Source organism: Silurus aristotelis, assembly GCF_946808225.1.
Source record: "Silurus aristotelis genome assembly, chromosome: 29".
In the NCBI taxonomy this organism is placed as follows: Eukaryota; Metazoa; Chordata; class Actinopteri; order Siluriformes; family Siluridae; genus Silurus; species Silurus aristotelis.
In genome coordinates this window covers 10366393-10380864 of record NC_139602.1, presented here as the reverse complement: position 1 = coordinate 10380864, position 14472 = coordinate 10366393, and the positions used below count along the sequence as shown (strand labels likewise).

At 39.9% G+C, this 14472-nt stretch overlaps 2 protein-coding genes across 3 annotated transcripts in view; one reads left to right on the top strand and one right to left on the bottom strand.

Annotated features, from left to right (window-relative positions):
* The window catches only part of camta1b (calmodulin binding transcription activator 1b), a 265882-nt gene extending 264633 nt beyond the window's left edge, over positions 1-1249 (bottom strand). Inside the window, exon 1 of the mRNA XM_083535215.1 lies at positions 561-1249. The gene's annotated coding sequence lies outside the window, so the exon portion shown is untranslated. The remainder of the gene's footprint in view (positions 1-560) is intronic.
* A 346-nt stretch (positions 1250-1595) lies between these two features.
* On the top strand, positions 1596-13329 carry dnajc11b (DnaJ (Hsp40) homolog, subfamily C, member 11b). Of its 2 annotated transcripts, XR_014532461.1 has the most exons (17): positions 1596-1895; positions 3096-3225; positions 5888-5961; positions 6043-6144; positions 6500-6628; positions 6698-6820; positions 6968-7041; positions 7813-8002; positions 8092-8177; positions 8272-8388; positions 9299-9454; positions 9527-9596; positions 10074-10131; positions 10991-11133; positions 11210-11339; positions 11440-11625; positions 11687-13329. XR_014532461.1 is itself a non-coding variant. In XM_083535307.1 (16 exons), the coding sequence occupies exons 1-16, from the start codon at positions 1821-1823 to the stop codon at positions 11463-11465; spliced, it is 1683 nt and encodes a 560-aa protein (XP_083391433.1). In that variant the 5' UTR covers positions 1596-1820; the 3' UTR covers positions 11466-11771. The 2 variants fall into 2 exon arrangements, 1 of the variants encoding a protein (XP_083391433.1); XM_083535307.1 differs by having other exon boundaries at positions 11440-11771.
* Positions 13330-14472: the final 1143 nt, after the last annotated feature.

Here is a 14472-nt window from a genome sequence, read left to right as displayed (position 1 = left end):
AAAATGAATTAATTATCAATTAAAGAATTTAGAAATATGTATATGATAAACCTTCAAATAAAAATTATTATTATTTTTATTATTATTATTATTATTATTATTATTATTATTAATAATAATAATAATAATAATAATAATAATAATAATAAAAATAAAACTACTTCAAAATATATGATTGATGAAACTTCATTAGTTATGTATGCATGCATTTTTTAATTCAGTTTTAATGTTATTTACTTTCTAACTTATTAATAAGTAAATAACATTAAAACTGAATTTTAAAATGCATGCAATATTAAGTATTCTGCCATGCAGCTCTGTAATTGGTGCGATTGAGTGTATGTTATGATTAATAAGCATCATCATCATCATCATCATCATTATCATCAGCAGCATCATCATCTTCATCATAATCATCATCATCACAAACTAGATCGACAAGTGGAGCCGATATATATATTTTTCCTTATTTGACACTTTACATTCCACGCACAATCATTAAATCTGTTTTTTTTTATTTTCACTATTTCCATGCACAAGACGAGTTTGTATGCTCGTACCCGTGTTTTTTATTTTTTCACGCTCGCACCCGCTGTTCCCCGTGCAAAAGTGCTGAAGGGAGCGCGTGGTGCTGAACGGACAGCTCCAACGCGCGAGCCTTCTCGCCTCGCCCAATCACGCTGCGCCGCCGGGTTGCCAAGTCTAGACGAAAAAAAAAAATCCTCCTAACTGATTAAAGACACTGACGTCACAAGATACATTTTGAACAACTCTTCAAAATGTTATGACGTGTGAATGATTTGTAATTTTCTTTCAGGTGCAAGAAAACCAAAAAAATATAAATAAATATGATAATTGCATGATGTACGACTACATGTACCGCATTGTGCAAAGGTTTTAGACAAGTTTGAAAATTTTTTCTTGCAAAAATAAAAAGAATACTTTCAAAAATATGTGTTAATAAATAATTTGTATCAATTAACAAAATAGAAAAATGTAAATGACCAGAAGAGAAAGGAGGTGAGCTGTTCGCCAAAGAGTGAAGCATGGTGGAGGTTTTCTTCAAGTTTGGGACTGCATTTCTGCAAATACTGTTGGAGATTTGTCAGGATTAATGGTACCATTAATGCGGAGAAACACAACCAGATATCCATTATGTAGTACCATCAGGAAAATGGAAGTAATAGTTTTGGCCCCCCACAGAGCCCTGATCTCAACATCACTGATTCTGTCTACGATTACATGAAGAGACAAGGATTTTAGGGAGCCTGCATCTACTAAAGATCTGTAGTTAGTTCTCCAAGATGTCTGGAGCAAACTACCTGCTGAGTTCCTTCAAAAACTGATCAAGTGGGCATAGAAAAAGTCATTCTGTTTTGCATGTCAAATATACCGTCTATTGATTTAATTTGGATTTCTTTTCTGTTCTTTTACTTTTCAATTTTGTTAATCGATAAAAAGGTGTTTAAGTCTTTTTTAAGATTTCTTTTAAAACCATTGTCATTTTAAAAAAATTTTCACATCTGCCTTACACTTTTACAAGATACTGCATTTTTTTTTTTTTTATTCAAAAAAGAAATGATTTGTTAATGGCGTGGGGGAGAAGAATTACGTAAGGGTTAAAAACATTTCCTTTGAGACTTCAAGCAGAACCAGAATGTGGTTTGGGATAAAATAAGGTGTTCTTGGACTCCACCGTGTTCACCATGATGAGGATTTTGGAGGATTTTGAGGATCCCGGTTGCATCCGGAGCTCCGAAGCGCGCGGCGGCGCCAGACCCGGTGTCCGGTGAGTGGGCGGGACTTCCTGCTGCGGAAACATGGCGTCTACCATGGAAGATGAAACAGACCTGGGCAACGATGATTATTATTCCCTGTTGAATGTGAGGAGAGAGGTAAGAGCAGCTTTGTGGGAGTGATATTCATGCAGAGGCTCTGAGCTTGGTGTCGGAACATGATGACACTTGTCCTCTGTGTGTGTGTTTGCCCCCAGTGCATCACATCTTGTCAGAGGACATGATTTCATTTCTGTATCCAGAATCTGAATGAATAATTTTTCCAAGATTAAATCACAGAAACAGGACCATGTTGCATATGCGTTTATAATATTGATGTACCCACACAATTAATTAGGTAATTAGTTACTTGAATATTTCTAATTAAGGATTCAGATTGTATACCAATTCGACCATTCAAATGAACTTCCATATGAGGGGCAGCTTTGTTTAGTTTTTTGTTGATAAAGAAGGACATCAAGATGTCAAATAGGAATTTTTGAAATGAACAAATGGGGTAGGAAGCTTTTACATCTCCATAAGAACATATCAGAAAGTTGTACATCTTCAGGACCTCTGTTTTTTAGCATTTACAACGTAAAACACTGTTTGAACAAAAGTATTGGTACACCTGACCATTCAAGCCATATGTTTTGCTTCTCTAAAATTTATGACAATTGGCAGACACCCTTTTTTACTACTAAGCATTTGAAATTTAAGGGTCAAGCAGTAGCAGCTGGGTGGTGCAGGGATTTGAACATGTGACCTTCCTATCCAGAGTCCAATGCCTACTATTACCACAAAGTTGGAGGCACACAATTGTATAGGGCATTTGTTTGGAAATCTTTGAGAGCATCAAGAGCATTTTAACCTGTTCTTGCATGACAATGCATCTGTGCACAAATCCAGCTCCATGAACATATGGGTTGGAGTGGAAGATCTCCTTCTATAGAGCTCAGAAACCCCTTTGAACACCTTTGAGATGAATGTGAATGCTCACTACACCCCAAGCCTCCTCACCTCAACTACAGTCAGTACCTCACTTTACTAACTGGTTAAATCGATACAAAACCCACTCCAAAAACTAGTGGAACATCGTCCCAGGAGAGTGGAAGCTTATTATAAAGTGTGTGGGCACTAAACATGGAATGGGAAGTTCAGAAAAAAAAAGCATGTGCCAATCTTATTGTCAGTGTCCATAAACCTTTGTCTATAAAGTGAATTGATTAAACCAAAACAATTACTATACAATGATCACATATTATTAGACACTCAATAACAAAGTTTCTTTGGTTGTCCAACTTTCAACCTAATTCCAAGGCTACACAGGAAGAGCTGAAGTACTCATACAGGCGGTTGTGCATGCTGTACCACCCCGATAAGCACAGAGACCCTGAACTCAAGAGGCAGGCAGAGCAGCTGTTCAACGTTGTTCACCGGGCGTACGAAGGTAAATCAGCCCTGTGGTCCAAACCAATCCAAGAAACAACCATAAATACAACTGAATTAAATGAACCATAAAATGCAGAGCAACTTTATACACAATCCATGACTACTATTAACAATTAGTTCTACATACATGCACAATAACATGTACAATAATATAGAGAGACAGAAATGATTAATCTGACCACTAGGGGAAACAGTTAATGGTCACCAGTGGACCTACACACCTTTGACTTTTGAAGTTTTGTTTGGTAAAATCCTGCTTCAATGCCGTCCTATAGTAAATAAGTAATAATAAAGATACCATATACAGTATAAGATAAATATCAGGTTTATTGGCCAAGTGTGTTGACACACACAAGGAATTTGGTTCCAGCTGTATATGTGAATGAATTAATTAAGGAGAAAACTTCATGGCTCAAACCTGTGTGTTGGCCCACGACTTGCAAACGTTTTTCTTTTTATCTTCTCAAGCCCACAAACACAAAACCTTTACTACCAGAGTCTTTTTTTTTTTAAGGTATTCCACTTTAATGGCTTGTTGTTCTTCATTACATTAGAAATGTTTGAAAGGTTTCAAATGACCTTTTGTGACCACCTTGTGCTGGAACTTCACGAAGAGGTCGAAGTCCGCATGAGCCGAATCATGTCGAGTAGGGTGGGTGTGGAAGTGGGACCGTGTGGATTTTTCTCTGATGATCATCATGCGCGGGTTGGTGAACGGTTTCGGGGGTTGAGCTCGTTGAAAGATCTTCCTGGACTCTCGTCGTCCGCGATGTTCTTACGCTCTTGAAGCCGGCTCGAAGCACCTGGAACGACTTCGTGTCAAACGTCATCAATATAGGGCAGCAATATTGGGATCAATATAGTGGCAGCATACAAATACACAACAGCAGAAGAAGAAACCAGCTCAAACGAAGACTCCACGGTGACAGAAAGCGACGCTGAGTCTTAAATGGATGAGCCATTTCTTTAAATGCTTTTTTTTTATTTACATAACCGTAATTGATCACATGAATATGCAAATGGTGTTGGGACTGCCTACTTTAATGATACCATATTTGTAATATTTCACAAAAGCATTTCCAACATTTAGATCGAGGCTTAAAATAGCTTATTTGGCTGCGTTTCTTCTGTTAGGAATGCATGCAGACGGAGGCATGTGTCAAGAGAATCAGTGGTAAAACCTTTTACAAGTCTTCTGTTGCAACACAAAGGATATTGGAGCAGTGTGGCTTAATTCTTGTAAATGACTGCCCCACACTCTGCTCAAGCACATTTAGCACGATCGCAAGACTTCTCAAAGTGAAACAATACGTCTGCCAAATTACACACAACATGAGATGGGACAGCTTGCACCCGAGCGAATGGCAAAAGCCTACGTTATTGCATGAACTACTGCTGCCTTGTGCAGAATATTCTAAAACCCTCCAAATTGACACCATGTCCCTGGTGGTCCCTGCCCTCGTTGATCTGCTCAGCCACCTTGATGACTTTGAACGAAACGCAAGCTACCGAGACTTTGCCACTCTCGCGCATAAAATGAAAGAAACCATGAACCAGCGTTTTTGCTCGGCTCTTGGATCCAACCAGTGAAAGGTTCTCACTCAACCCTGCTCTTTGTGAAACCCTTGTAGATGTGGCTGATGATGATATTCAGAAATTGCTGAAATTATGTGGTAAAACAAATCTTCTTCACACACAATGTGACAAACAGTCTGATGCAGAAGAGGAATCAGAAACAGCACAATCCTCACCCAAACAGCCAACAATTCAAAATTCCACAGAAGGCCTAGACAGAGGTCCTCCACAACTAGTATGAAGCAGCAGATCAGGAAGTACAAGGAAGAGCTTTTATAACAAGCCATCACTGCTGAGGAACTGACTTTTGGCTGGCAAAAGTGTGACATTCTTTTATTGCCACCTTCAAACAGCCTTTACAGAAAGGGTATGCAGTGTAACAGGTGATCTCACCAGAGGTCGGCGCTATAGAGCAAGGGACAAATTGGCGAAAAGTGCTTTCCTTAAAATAAATAAATCCAAATAGATCTGTTGTTTTCACTTCTGCAAATGACCCAAATGTTTTTTTTTACTTGTGTCGCATTATTTGATGCTTGTTTTATTTAATTTAGATTAAAATAAAGGTGTGTTATGTCACGAGTTAAATCTGTCTATTTGCATGTTTCAACCTTAAAATTGTTCCTATTACCAGGTTAATAAAAAGTTTAGAGAAATCCTTAATGCAAAACTTTAGTCGAATAAATTCACTGTCTATTTAGTCGACTAAAATCTTATGTAGTTGATTAAAACTAGACAAAAACTAAAACCTTTTAAGATGATCAAAATGCTGCTTAAACCAAACTACATTCTAGTCAAAAGACTATGACTGAGACTACGTCAAAACTTGCTGTCAAAATAAACACTTCAGGATTTTGTGGTTTTCGGAGCAGATTTTGCCTAAAAAACTTCCCCAGGGTTCATCAAACCCTGAATATCACGTTTATGCCCTGAGCAACCAAACAATGAGACTCAACAGTGGAGCTTTTACTTGCCCAGTGGTCTACCTGATGGATTCAGGGTTTTATGAATGTTTAGAATTGTATGTATCCATCAGATGCAGAAACATTAACCAACCTGGCAACACTATGTATCTGTACTCTGCTTAGTTCTTAGCGACCCACAGACTCGAGCCGTGTATGACATTTTTGGGAAGAAAGGCCTGGAAGTGGAAGGATGGGAGGTAAGACAGAAAAAGCACAGGAATACCATTTCACATTCAGATGCATGGGGTGTAACTGGTTGAGTTTTAATTTTCTTCAAGGTGGTGGAGAGGAAGAAGACCCCTGCAGATATCAGGGAGGAGTACGAGCAGCTGCAGAGGGAGAGAGATGAGAGGAGGCTACAGCAGAGGACCAACCCTAAGGTAGTGAAGCTCCAAAGTGTTGTTCTTAAGTGCAAAACAGATTAACATTTTCCTCTTGCTCAAGGTGATGCAAACTTGCTCCAAGGTGAAGCAAACAAATACGTGTTCACCTTATGGTTAGGATATCCCTAGTTTCAATCCAGGAGATGACTGGAAGCCTAGAGAGCAAAATCGTGTGTGTTTCTGGAAGAGAGAGATGAGGTTCTCTCCTGTCAATCACAGGCTCATTGTGGACACCTGTGAGCTCATGTGATGCAGACGGCATCACCATTTTAAAGATCCCGAGGTCCACGTCACCACAATGTCTAAATTAAAGGCACTGAATAAAAAATGCGTGTTTTGTCTATTCGTTAAGGGGACCATCAGCGTAGGAATCGATGCTACCGACCTGTTTGATCGCTACGAAGAAGATTTGGAGGAAATGCCCGGAGGAGGATTCCCTCACATTGAGATCAACAGGATGCACATCTCGCAATCAGTTGAAGTAAGAAAACGCATGCCCCGGCGTATAACGAGCATCTCGAGTACGACTTGACACGTCTGTACGTTCCAGGCCCCCTTGACCACGACCGACACGGCCGTCCTGTCAGGCTCTCTGACTACGCACAACGGTAACGGCGGAGGGAATATCAACCTGTGTCTGAGACGAGTCACCTCGACACGTGGCTGGGGAGAGGTACAGTACCGCTCAATACACCCGAAACAAAACAGTACGTTATAGAGAGTTGAAATTGGAGACTCCTTCTATGAATGCTAAATAATAATATTTCCTACAAAAATCCAGAGTGCTCAGATCTTTTCTTCTGTTTGTTCGTTTTTCCAGGTGGAGTTTGGGGCCGGAGATAACCGGGGACCTCTTTTCGGAATGAAAGTCTTCCAGAATGTCACCGCACGATGGTCAGCGTTTAGATAATCCATTATCTCTATTGTTGACTATTGTTGAAGTTTATTGAGATTTCTTCATGATAAGATTTTTTCCACTCGAAATCCTGAAGCAATCAAAATATCATCTCTGGAATCAAATATATTTTTTTATTTTTGTCTGCTGAACACTTAGGAATCTCTGGTAAATGAGCAAGCAGGCAGTGCTGCAAAAAAAAAAAAGCATTCCCTAAAGAACCAGTAAAATGCTCCATACCTTTCACAGACCATCGTTAAACACATACACCAGAAATAAACGCCAGTCGGAATGGGATCAGCGCTCAAACAACAAATTACAGGAAATAAATCTTGTCGGAATTCTTTTTTTTTTATTTCATCTTAACGATCGCTGGGATCGAGTTATTTACACGCGATGCCGGATAGAACACTCAAAACTAACACACAAATTTTTATTATCAGGAAAATAATCCCCAAAATGCCCATGCTGATAGAATCTAGTGTCCATTAAAGATATTTTGCAGGACTGTAATATTTCTACCCCTTCGAGAAACTTGTTTTATTCTGTCGATACTTTTTAAAAAGGTTTTTACGTTGATTTACGATCTTTCGAAAGAAAAAAAAGAATCCTAAATGTCTTATTTGGTTTTATATTCGTATAACTAAACCTGCCTTTCGCCATGAACATAGCTATAGAAGTAGGCATTGCATAGAAAGAAGAAAAATAAATCCAATACTTTGAACGAGCTCAATAAGTTTAAAAGCTCCTTTTCTTTAATACGTTTTTAGCTTCGTGACTGCTCAGTGTGGAATGCAGTTCTCCTCTCGTGGCGTTAGGCCAAACGCAAGCACCATGATGGCACGTCATTTGGACCGGAACACCATGGGCTACCTGCAGTGGCGCTGGGGCAGCGAATCAGCCATGACAACCAGCATCGTCCGAGACACCAAGACCGGCCACCTCACCCTGGCGCTCCAGGTGACGCCTGCATACTGTATAAATATCTAAATTAATCAGCTAATCGTTGGCGTTAAACCCGATTTATCCTCGTCTTTTGCTCTCCTCAGCTCGGCATGCCTCATTCCTACCTCATGATGAGCTACCATTACAAATTTCAAGACGAAGACCAAACCAAAGTCAAGGGTTCTGTCAAGTAAGGCCTGAAACCTGCTAAACGTTTCACGATGTCTTTCTTTCGTGTCTAACTTTAGAAGACGCGCCATTAATCCTGCCTCGCTCTGGTTTAGAACCGGGTTTTTTGGGACGGTGGTGGAATACGGTGCCGAGAGAAAGATCAGCAGACACAGCGTTCTCTCTGCCACAGTCAGCATCGGGGTACCTCAAGGAGTGTCTCTGAAAATCAGGTCTGGACGTCTGTTTTCGCTCTGTTCATTCTGAATTCCTGCAGGGCTTCGTGCCGTCCTGAAAGAGCTCCACGGGACGCGTCTTTCCTCTTTTAGTAACATTTATGAGGTCAAAGACGAGGTCTGCACAGCTGAATGCCTCCGTGATGTCTGGGTGTCTGAGCATTTTCTTTTCTCCAGAGTCTCCTCTTTTTTTTCTTTTTTTTTATGCATCACATATACACGACAGCAAGGTCAGCCTAGCACAGCAGCGGAGACTGGAACACGCACTCCTCCTCTTACTTACCTACCTACAAGCAAAACATGTAATCGATTTACTTCTGTAAAGCTGCTTTGGGACTAATGGTAAAAGCATTATAAAAATAAGTACATTGAATTGTATTGATCCTATACAAAGGGTTGCAAAATTCCAGGAATTTTCAAGACTGGAAACGTTCCATGGGATTTAACGGGAATAAACTGAATTTACTAAATTGCATTAAAAAAAAACCTGATTTAATGCAAATTCACTTGAATTTTTCTCCTGCACTTTCATTAATCACGCTTACTGCAGGGCCACTGAGGCCACGCCCCCTACATGCACCATGCATTCATCCATCACATATAACACACATCATTTCTCGAATCCTGCACACAAATTATTGTAAAAAAAAAAAAAAAGTCCATCTTGGCGAGTTTTCACGTAAATTACATATATATCACATACATTTTATTACATATTACATTTACATATTAGTTTTCATGACAAAATGTTTGTTTGTATATGATACAGTTTATATATAAAGCTACCCCTGCTTTACACAAGCTGCAATATTTTCTCAGTAATTATACACTTTATCTAGTTGGATTGTGTACGTTTCATCTAAAATAATCACCTACAAGACCATCACTCACTCCTCCTTCGTTTCAGGTTAAACCGAGCCAGCCAGACGTACCTGTTCCCCATCCACCTGACGGACCAGCTCTTACCCAGCGCTGTGTTTTACGCCACAGTGGGCCCTCTGGTTGTCTACTTAGCGGTCCAGAAACTTATAATCACTCCTTATGTACACGCCCAAAAGGAACAGTGAGTTTTCATCACCTGTCTCTAACACAATAGGATGATTGAATAATGCACTCATTGTGTGTGTGTTTTCAGGGAGCTGGAGAAGCACCGAGTGAACTCGGCGACAGACATCGCCAAGAAGAGGCAAGAGGCTGAATCTGCCGTGAGTATTCACAAATGTTCACCATGCTTAAAATCCATGGTTTATGAAACTGTTCCACTAGATTTTGGATTGTGCTCAATCAGCTATCAAGTAAAGTCAGGTAGTGATGTAGGTGAGAAGGTGAGGAGGCCTGGGGTGCAGTAATCGTTCATATCCATCCCAAAAGGTGTTCATTAGGGTTAGAGCTCTATAGCAGGAGATCTTCCAACCCCTGTAGAGTAGATCTTTATGGAGCTGGCTTTGTGCACACTTGTCATGCTGGAACAGGTTTGCGTCTTCTAATTTCGTGCTACCGCATCCAAACGTGTCACACCTTAGTGCCCTGACTAACAGTTTGCCGAAGAGCCACTTATAGCTGAAAAAAATCAGGAGTCCCAATACTTTTGGCCACACAGTGCATACATTTGTTGTTAAAAAAAAGATGGTAATTTAGGAACCTCAGAAACTGATGTAGTGAATGGTCTTGACTGTGTGCAGGTGCTACTGATGCAAGAGTCGGTGCGAAGAATCATCGAAGCCGAGGAGTCCAAAATGGGTAAAGCGTCCGAGTGTCCGTCCGAATGCCCAATTTAGATATTATAATAAAAAGATCGCGAATTCGAGAGTTGCATCCTGCTACTCGGTCTGACCGACTGCTGCCTTCCCTTCTTTATATTCCTAATCGTTATTCTGGGAAAGTGTTGAACGATTGCGTGGTGAACACGTCCTGTTCTAAGAAAATTCCTTTTGGTCTTATAAATGTTCAGACTAATTGTACTGAGAGACAGCGGTCCTGTACGAGGTTATAGGTACTAATCCCCTGCTTAAACCTGACTCATGTAACAGTTAAACTCCTCCTTACAGTTAAACATACACATATTGAACTCTTACTCCACACACACACACACACACACACACACACACACACACACACACACACACACACACACACACACACACACACACACACACTGCAGTGAGAAAAATCACCGAACATGAAAAAACAACTTGGCTGAAAAGATGTATAAGTATATTAGCAGTCAGCGTTCACATTCATCCCAAAGGTGTTCAGGAGGGTTGGAGCTCTGTTGCAGGAGATCTTCCACATCAACACAAGGTAAAGCAGCTCTTCATGGAGCTGGCTTTGTGCTGGAACAGGTTTGGCTCCCGTTGTTCAAGTGAAAGGAAGTCCATCACTTCCAAAGACATCCAACTTCCAACTTTGTGGTGACCGTTTGAAGAGCAACCACATATGGCTGGAAAAGACTTCAATTAAGATCTCCATCATATATTTATGCTTGAAAAGAGCACTGTTTTCGCTCATATTGTGTACACTGGAAGTTTATGGGGAATAAAAACGGTCTCACTTCTGTCACTCGTAGTCATTTTGACCCGCTCTGCAAATTTCCTCTCAGGTCTCATCATCTTGAACGCCTGGTACGGCAAGTTTGTGATGGACACCAGGCAGAAGCAGGAGCGAGCGAAGGTCATCGACGTGACGGTGCCTCTGCAATGCCTGGTCAAAGATTCCAAACTCATCCTCACTGAGGCATCAAAGGTCAGACCCAGCTTTCTCCACACGTTGGTTTGATCATACTGCACCATATCTACGCTAATCTTCACGTTTCTCCCAGGCGGGATTGCCCGGCTTCTACGACCCATGCGTGGGGGAGGAGAAGAGCCTAAAACTGCTCTATCAGTTTAGAGGAGTCATGCACCAGGTGTTGTCCGGAGACACCGAAGCTCTTCGGATACCAAGACAATGTGAGTGAAAGGAGGGGGAGGGGGAGCGGCGCTTGGAAGTTATGACTTTACATTTGAATTACGATCCTGACGTTTTTTTTTTTCCTCTTCCACTCCAAAGCACACAGGATAGACGCTGAGACGTAGGACACGTGCAAACCCATGACGGACATCAGCTGAAGGGAAATCCAAAGAGCTGTCCGTGCTTAAACCCCACCCACTTTTTGTTATCCTGTGTCTCCGTACCATAGCCACCATAAAGTTATTTTAGAAAAGGGTCGAGCTTCCGGATAAGTTTTGAGGCAACGTGAGTAAGAAATCAGGGAGGATGCGTTTCGTCGTGCTTGAGGGATTCAGACACGGGCGAGCTCGTTTAGAAATGTGTGTGTACAGAAATTCACTAGAAAAGTACATTTGTGTGTAGATAGAACATTAAACATGCACTCTAGAGACTATTTCACTGGACAAGACCACATTTTTCTTCATATATATTAGTGATGTGAAAATGATGATGCAATGTATTTCAACATGTTACAAATAATTCACTTTTATGTCTTTACTTCAGACAGACAACAAATCATCAATGTGCTGAGGTGGTGCTGAGAGAAATCTTCAGACTAAATATTGGTCACTTTCTAAATAATACAAGTATTGCGCAAATACTAATAATTATACAGAAATATTTGTCGCTAGCCTCGCGCTTCTTACCCCCGCACGCCTTCGTGGGTTCTCGGCTTTGTTCTTCCAAGCGGTTGAAGTTCGGACACCGACAAGGAGCTCGGGAGATCACAACACTTGGTTTATTGAACATTGGGAGGTGAAACTCATACATTCGCCACAGCGGATTAAACAGTCCGTCTCATCTCTCACCCCCTATATATAAATAAATAGGTTTTTACAGATGCAAATATGTTAAAACGGTGCAAAATGATAGATATACAGTATATATATATATATATATATCAATGATGGCAGCACTGACCTACATTTACAACCTATATTTTAATATTTGTTCCATGAAATTGTATTAATTTATTCTCTACATTTCGTAGCGTTTCTCTCGGCTACACTGCTCTCAGTATGTGTATGTTCACTTTATTGTCCTATCAGATTTCAGTCTCTATGTGCTGCCATGTCAATCGAATCTGCCCGGAGCCTTCATAGTCAGTACTGCTGGCCTTTTTAACGATAGTCTCCTTAAGAAATATCTGTTTCTTAAACCAATCAGATTTCAGATTCGCCTCACAGGGCAGCTCGCTGGCCCAGAATAGTGTCAGCATTTTTCCATCTTCTGATTGTTTGGTCTGAGTTACAGCCGAGTTCGACTGGCAAAACACGTGTGTAGCTCTGCACACGTAAATATGCTCTGCATATTTATGCATTTATGCTCTGCATAAATGTAAAAATACATTTTAAAGAAAAGCGAGACATTGTGAGGAGGTCGGCCAATCCTGAAGCTAGCTAGCGTGTTTCAGCCCTGGAAAGGGTTTGTTCTCCACTTCCAGACCTGTGAATAATGACTATGCATCTCTGGTGGGTGGGATTCTATTACAATTTGTATGTTTTTGTCATATTATTGGACGAATATTAATTCTGAACTACTCCAGATGTTGTAGGTGCACAGTTGTGGTTGTAGTGTAGAGGTTTGGAGTCTTAACTGGGTTTCTTGCTTTAGTAAAATGGTTTTTCACCTCCATATGTGAAATGTCTTTCTGTAATGCCACGAGTTGTTACACTGCGTTTTTGTTTAGTATTGATGGTTTCTATAATCACGACGTGATCGTGGTGGTATTAAGAGGTGGATTAATTCGGGTACGTCATCCCTGAAGGCCCAGGTACCAAATGCACTGACGTTTTTTAACATACGAAACATGACATTGACCAATAGCATCTGCTTGAGTATAATTCGTTAATCATACACCCAAGTCTTATTCCACAAAGATCCCTGACTGTACAAATAATCAAAGTGTGAAAAGGTAAGAATTAAAAGCCAAACTGACGTCACACCAAATACTGATTTGGATTTTTCTTCTGTTTCCTTTTTATTTTGCTAATTGAGAACTATAAATTAATACTTATTTTTACTTCACACCTTTATCTTTCCACACCTACCTAAAACCCTTTACTGTACCGTATCTTAAGAGAAAGAAAGTCATATACTATAATAGAACATGAAGAATACATCGTTATCAAAACCACACGCTCGTGACCTGGCGGTCAAACGGTTGCTACCAGGCTGCAAGAGCATTCTGGGGAAAATGTCTGTAGACATGCCAGTGTTTTTTCTATGTCAATCAAAGACATCTTAAAGACGCATATGTATGGGTCAGAATATCCAGGTATAATGTAATAAAATGTAAACAACCTGAAAACGAAATCCGATTTGGGGAGTAAATATATTAAATTGCACAATTGGATGTTTTTATTTATTTATTTTATTTTTCAGTGGTTTGTCCATTGGTGTGAAACATTTTATGTTTGTTTGTTTCTTCCCTCCCTTTCCTGTATGTCATCATTATCCAGGTTTAAATGTAGATCAACGATTATTAAGCAACCCTTAACTTTATTAACCCTTATAATTAGTATAACTCGATTTTCCTTTTCAACCCTGGCCTAGATCGATGTCTATTGCGATCACGTGAACTCTGTATTTATTATTTTTAACCGTATAAATGTGTGAATAGTCCTGTTTTGGTGCTCGAGTAAAACTGGATAAAACCCTTTGTAACGAGTGAAACTAATCTGAGCCCAATAATGGTTTCATTAATGTTTTTATTTTTTGCACTTTTATGAGGGGAAAGTATGAAGAGTCAGATCGATGCCCAAACACAAACTAGTTTATCATCATTTAGCCAAGTTCATATCAAACTACAGTCCCTTCACTAATATTGGCACCTTTATTAACCAAATCTTACCTTATCAAGCAAACATCTTGATTTTTTCCATTCATTTCACAAAAAATACTCTGCTCACATGGATATCAAACAAATGCGAAAAAAACACGTTTTGCAATAAAAAAAAAAATAAAAGAATGTACAAAAAGAAGAAGAATGAACTACTACCAATCAAAACAACTTTTATATAATAAAAAATAAATGATAATCCCACCCCGATTTTAATTACCATTATGGACATTTCCTTTAAAAAGTTTTGT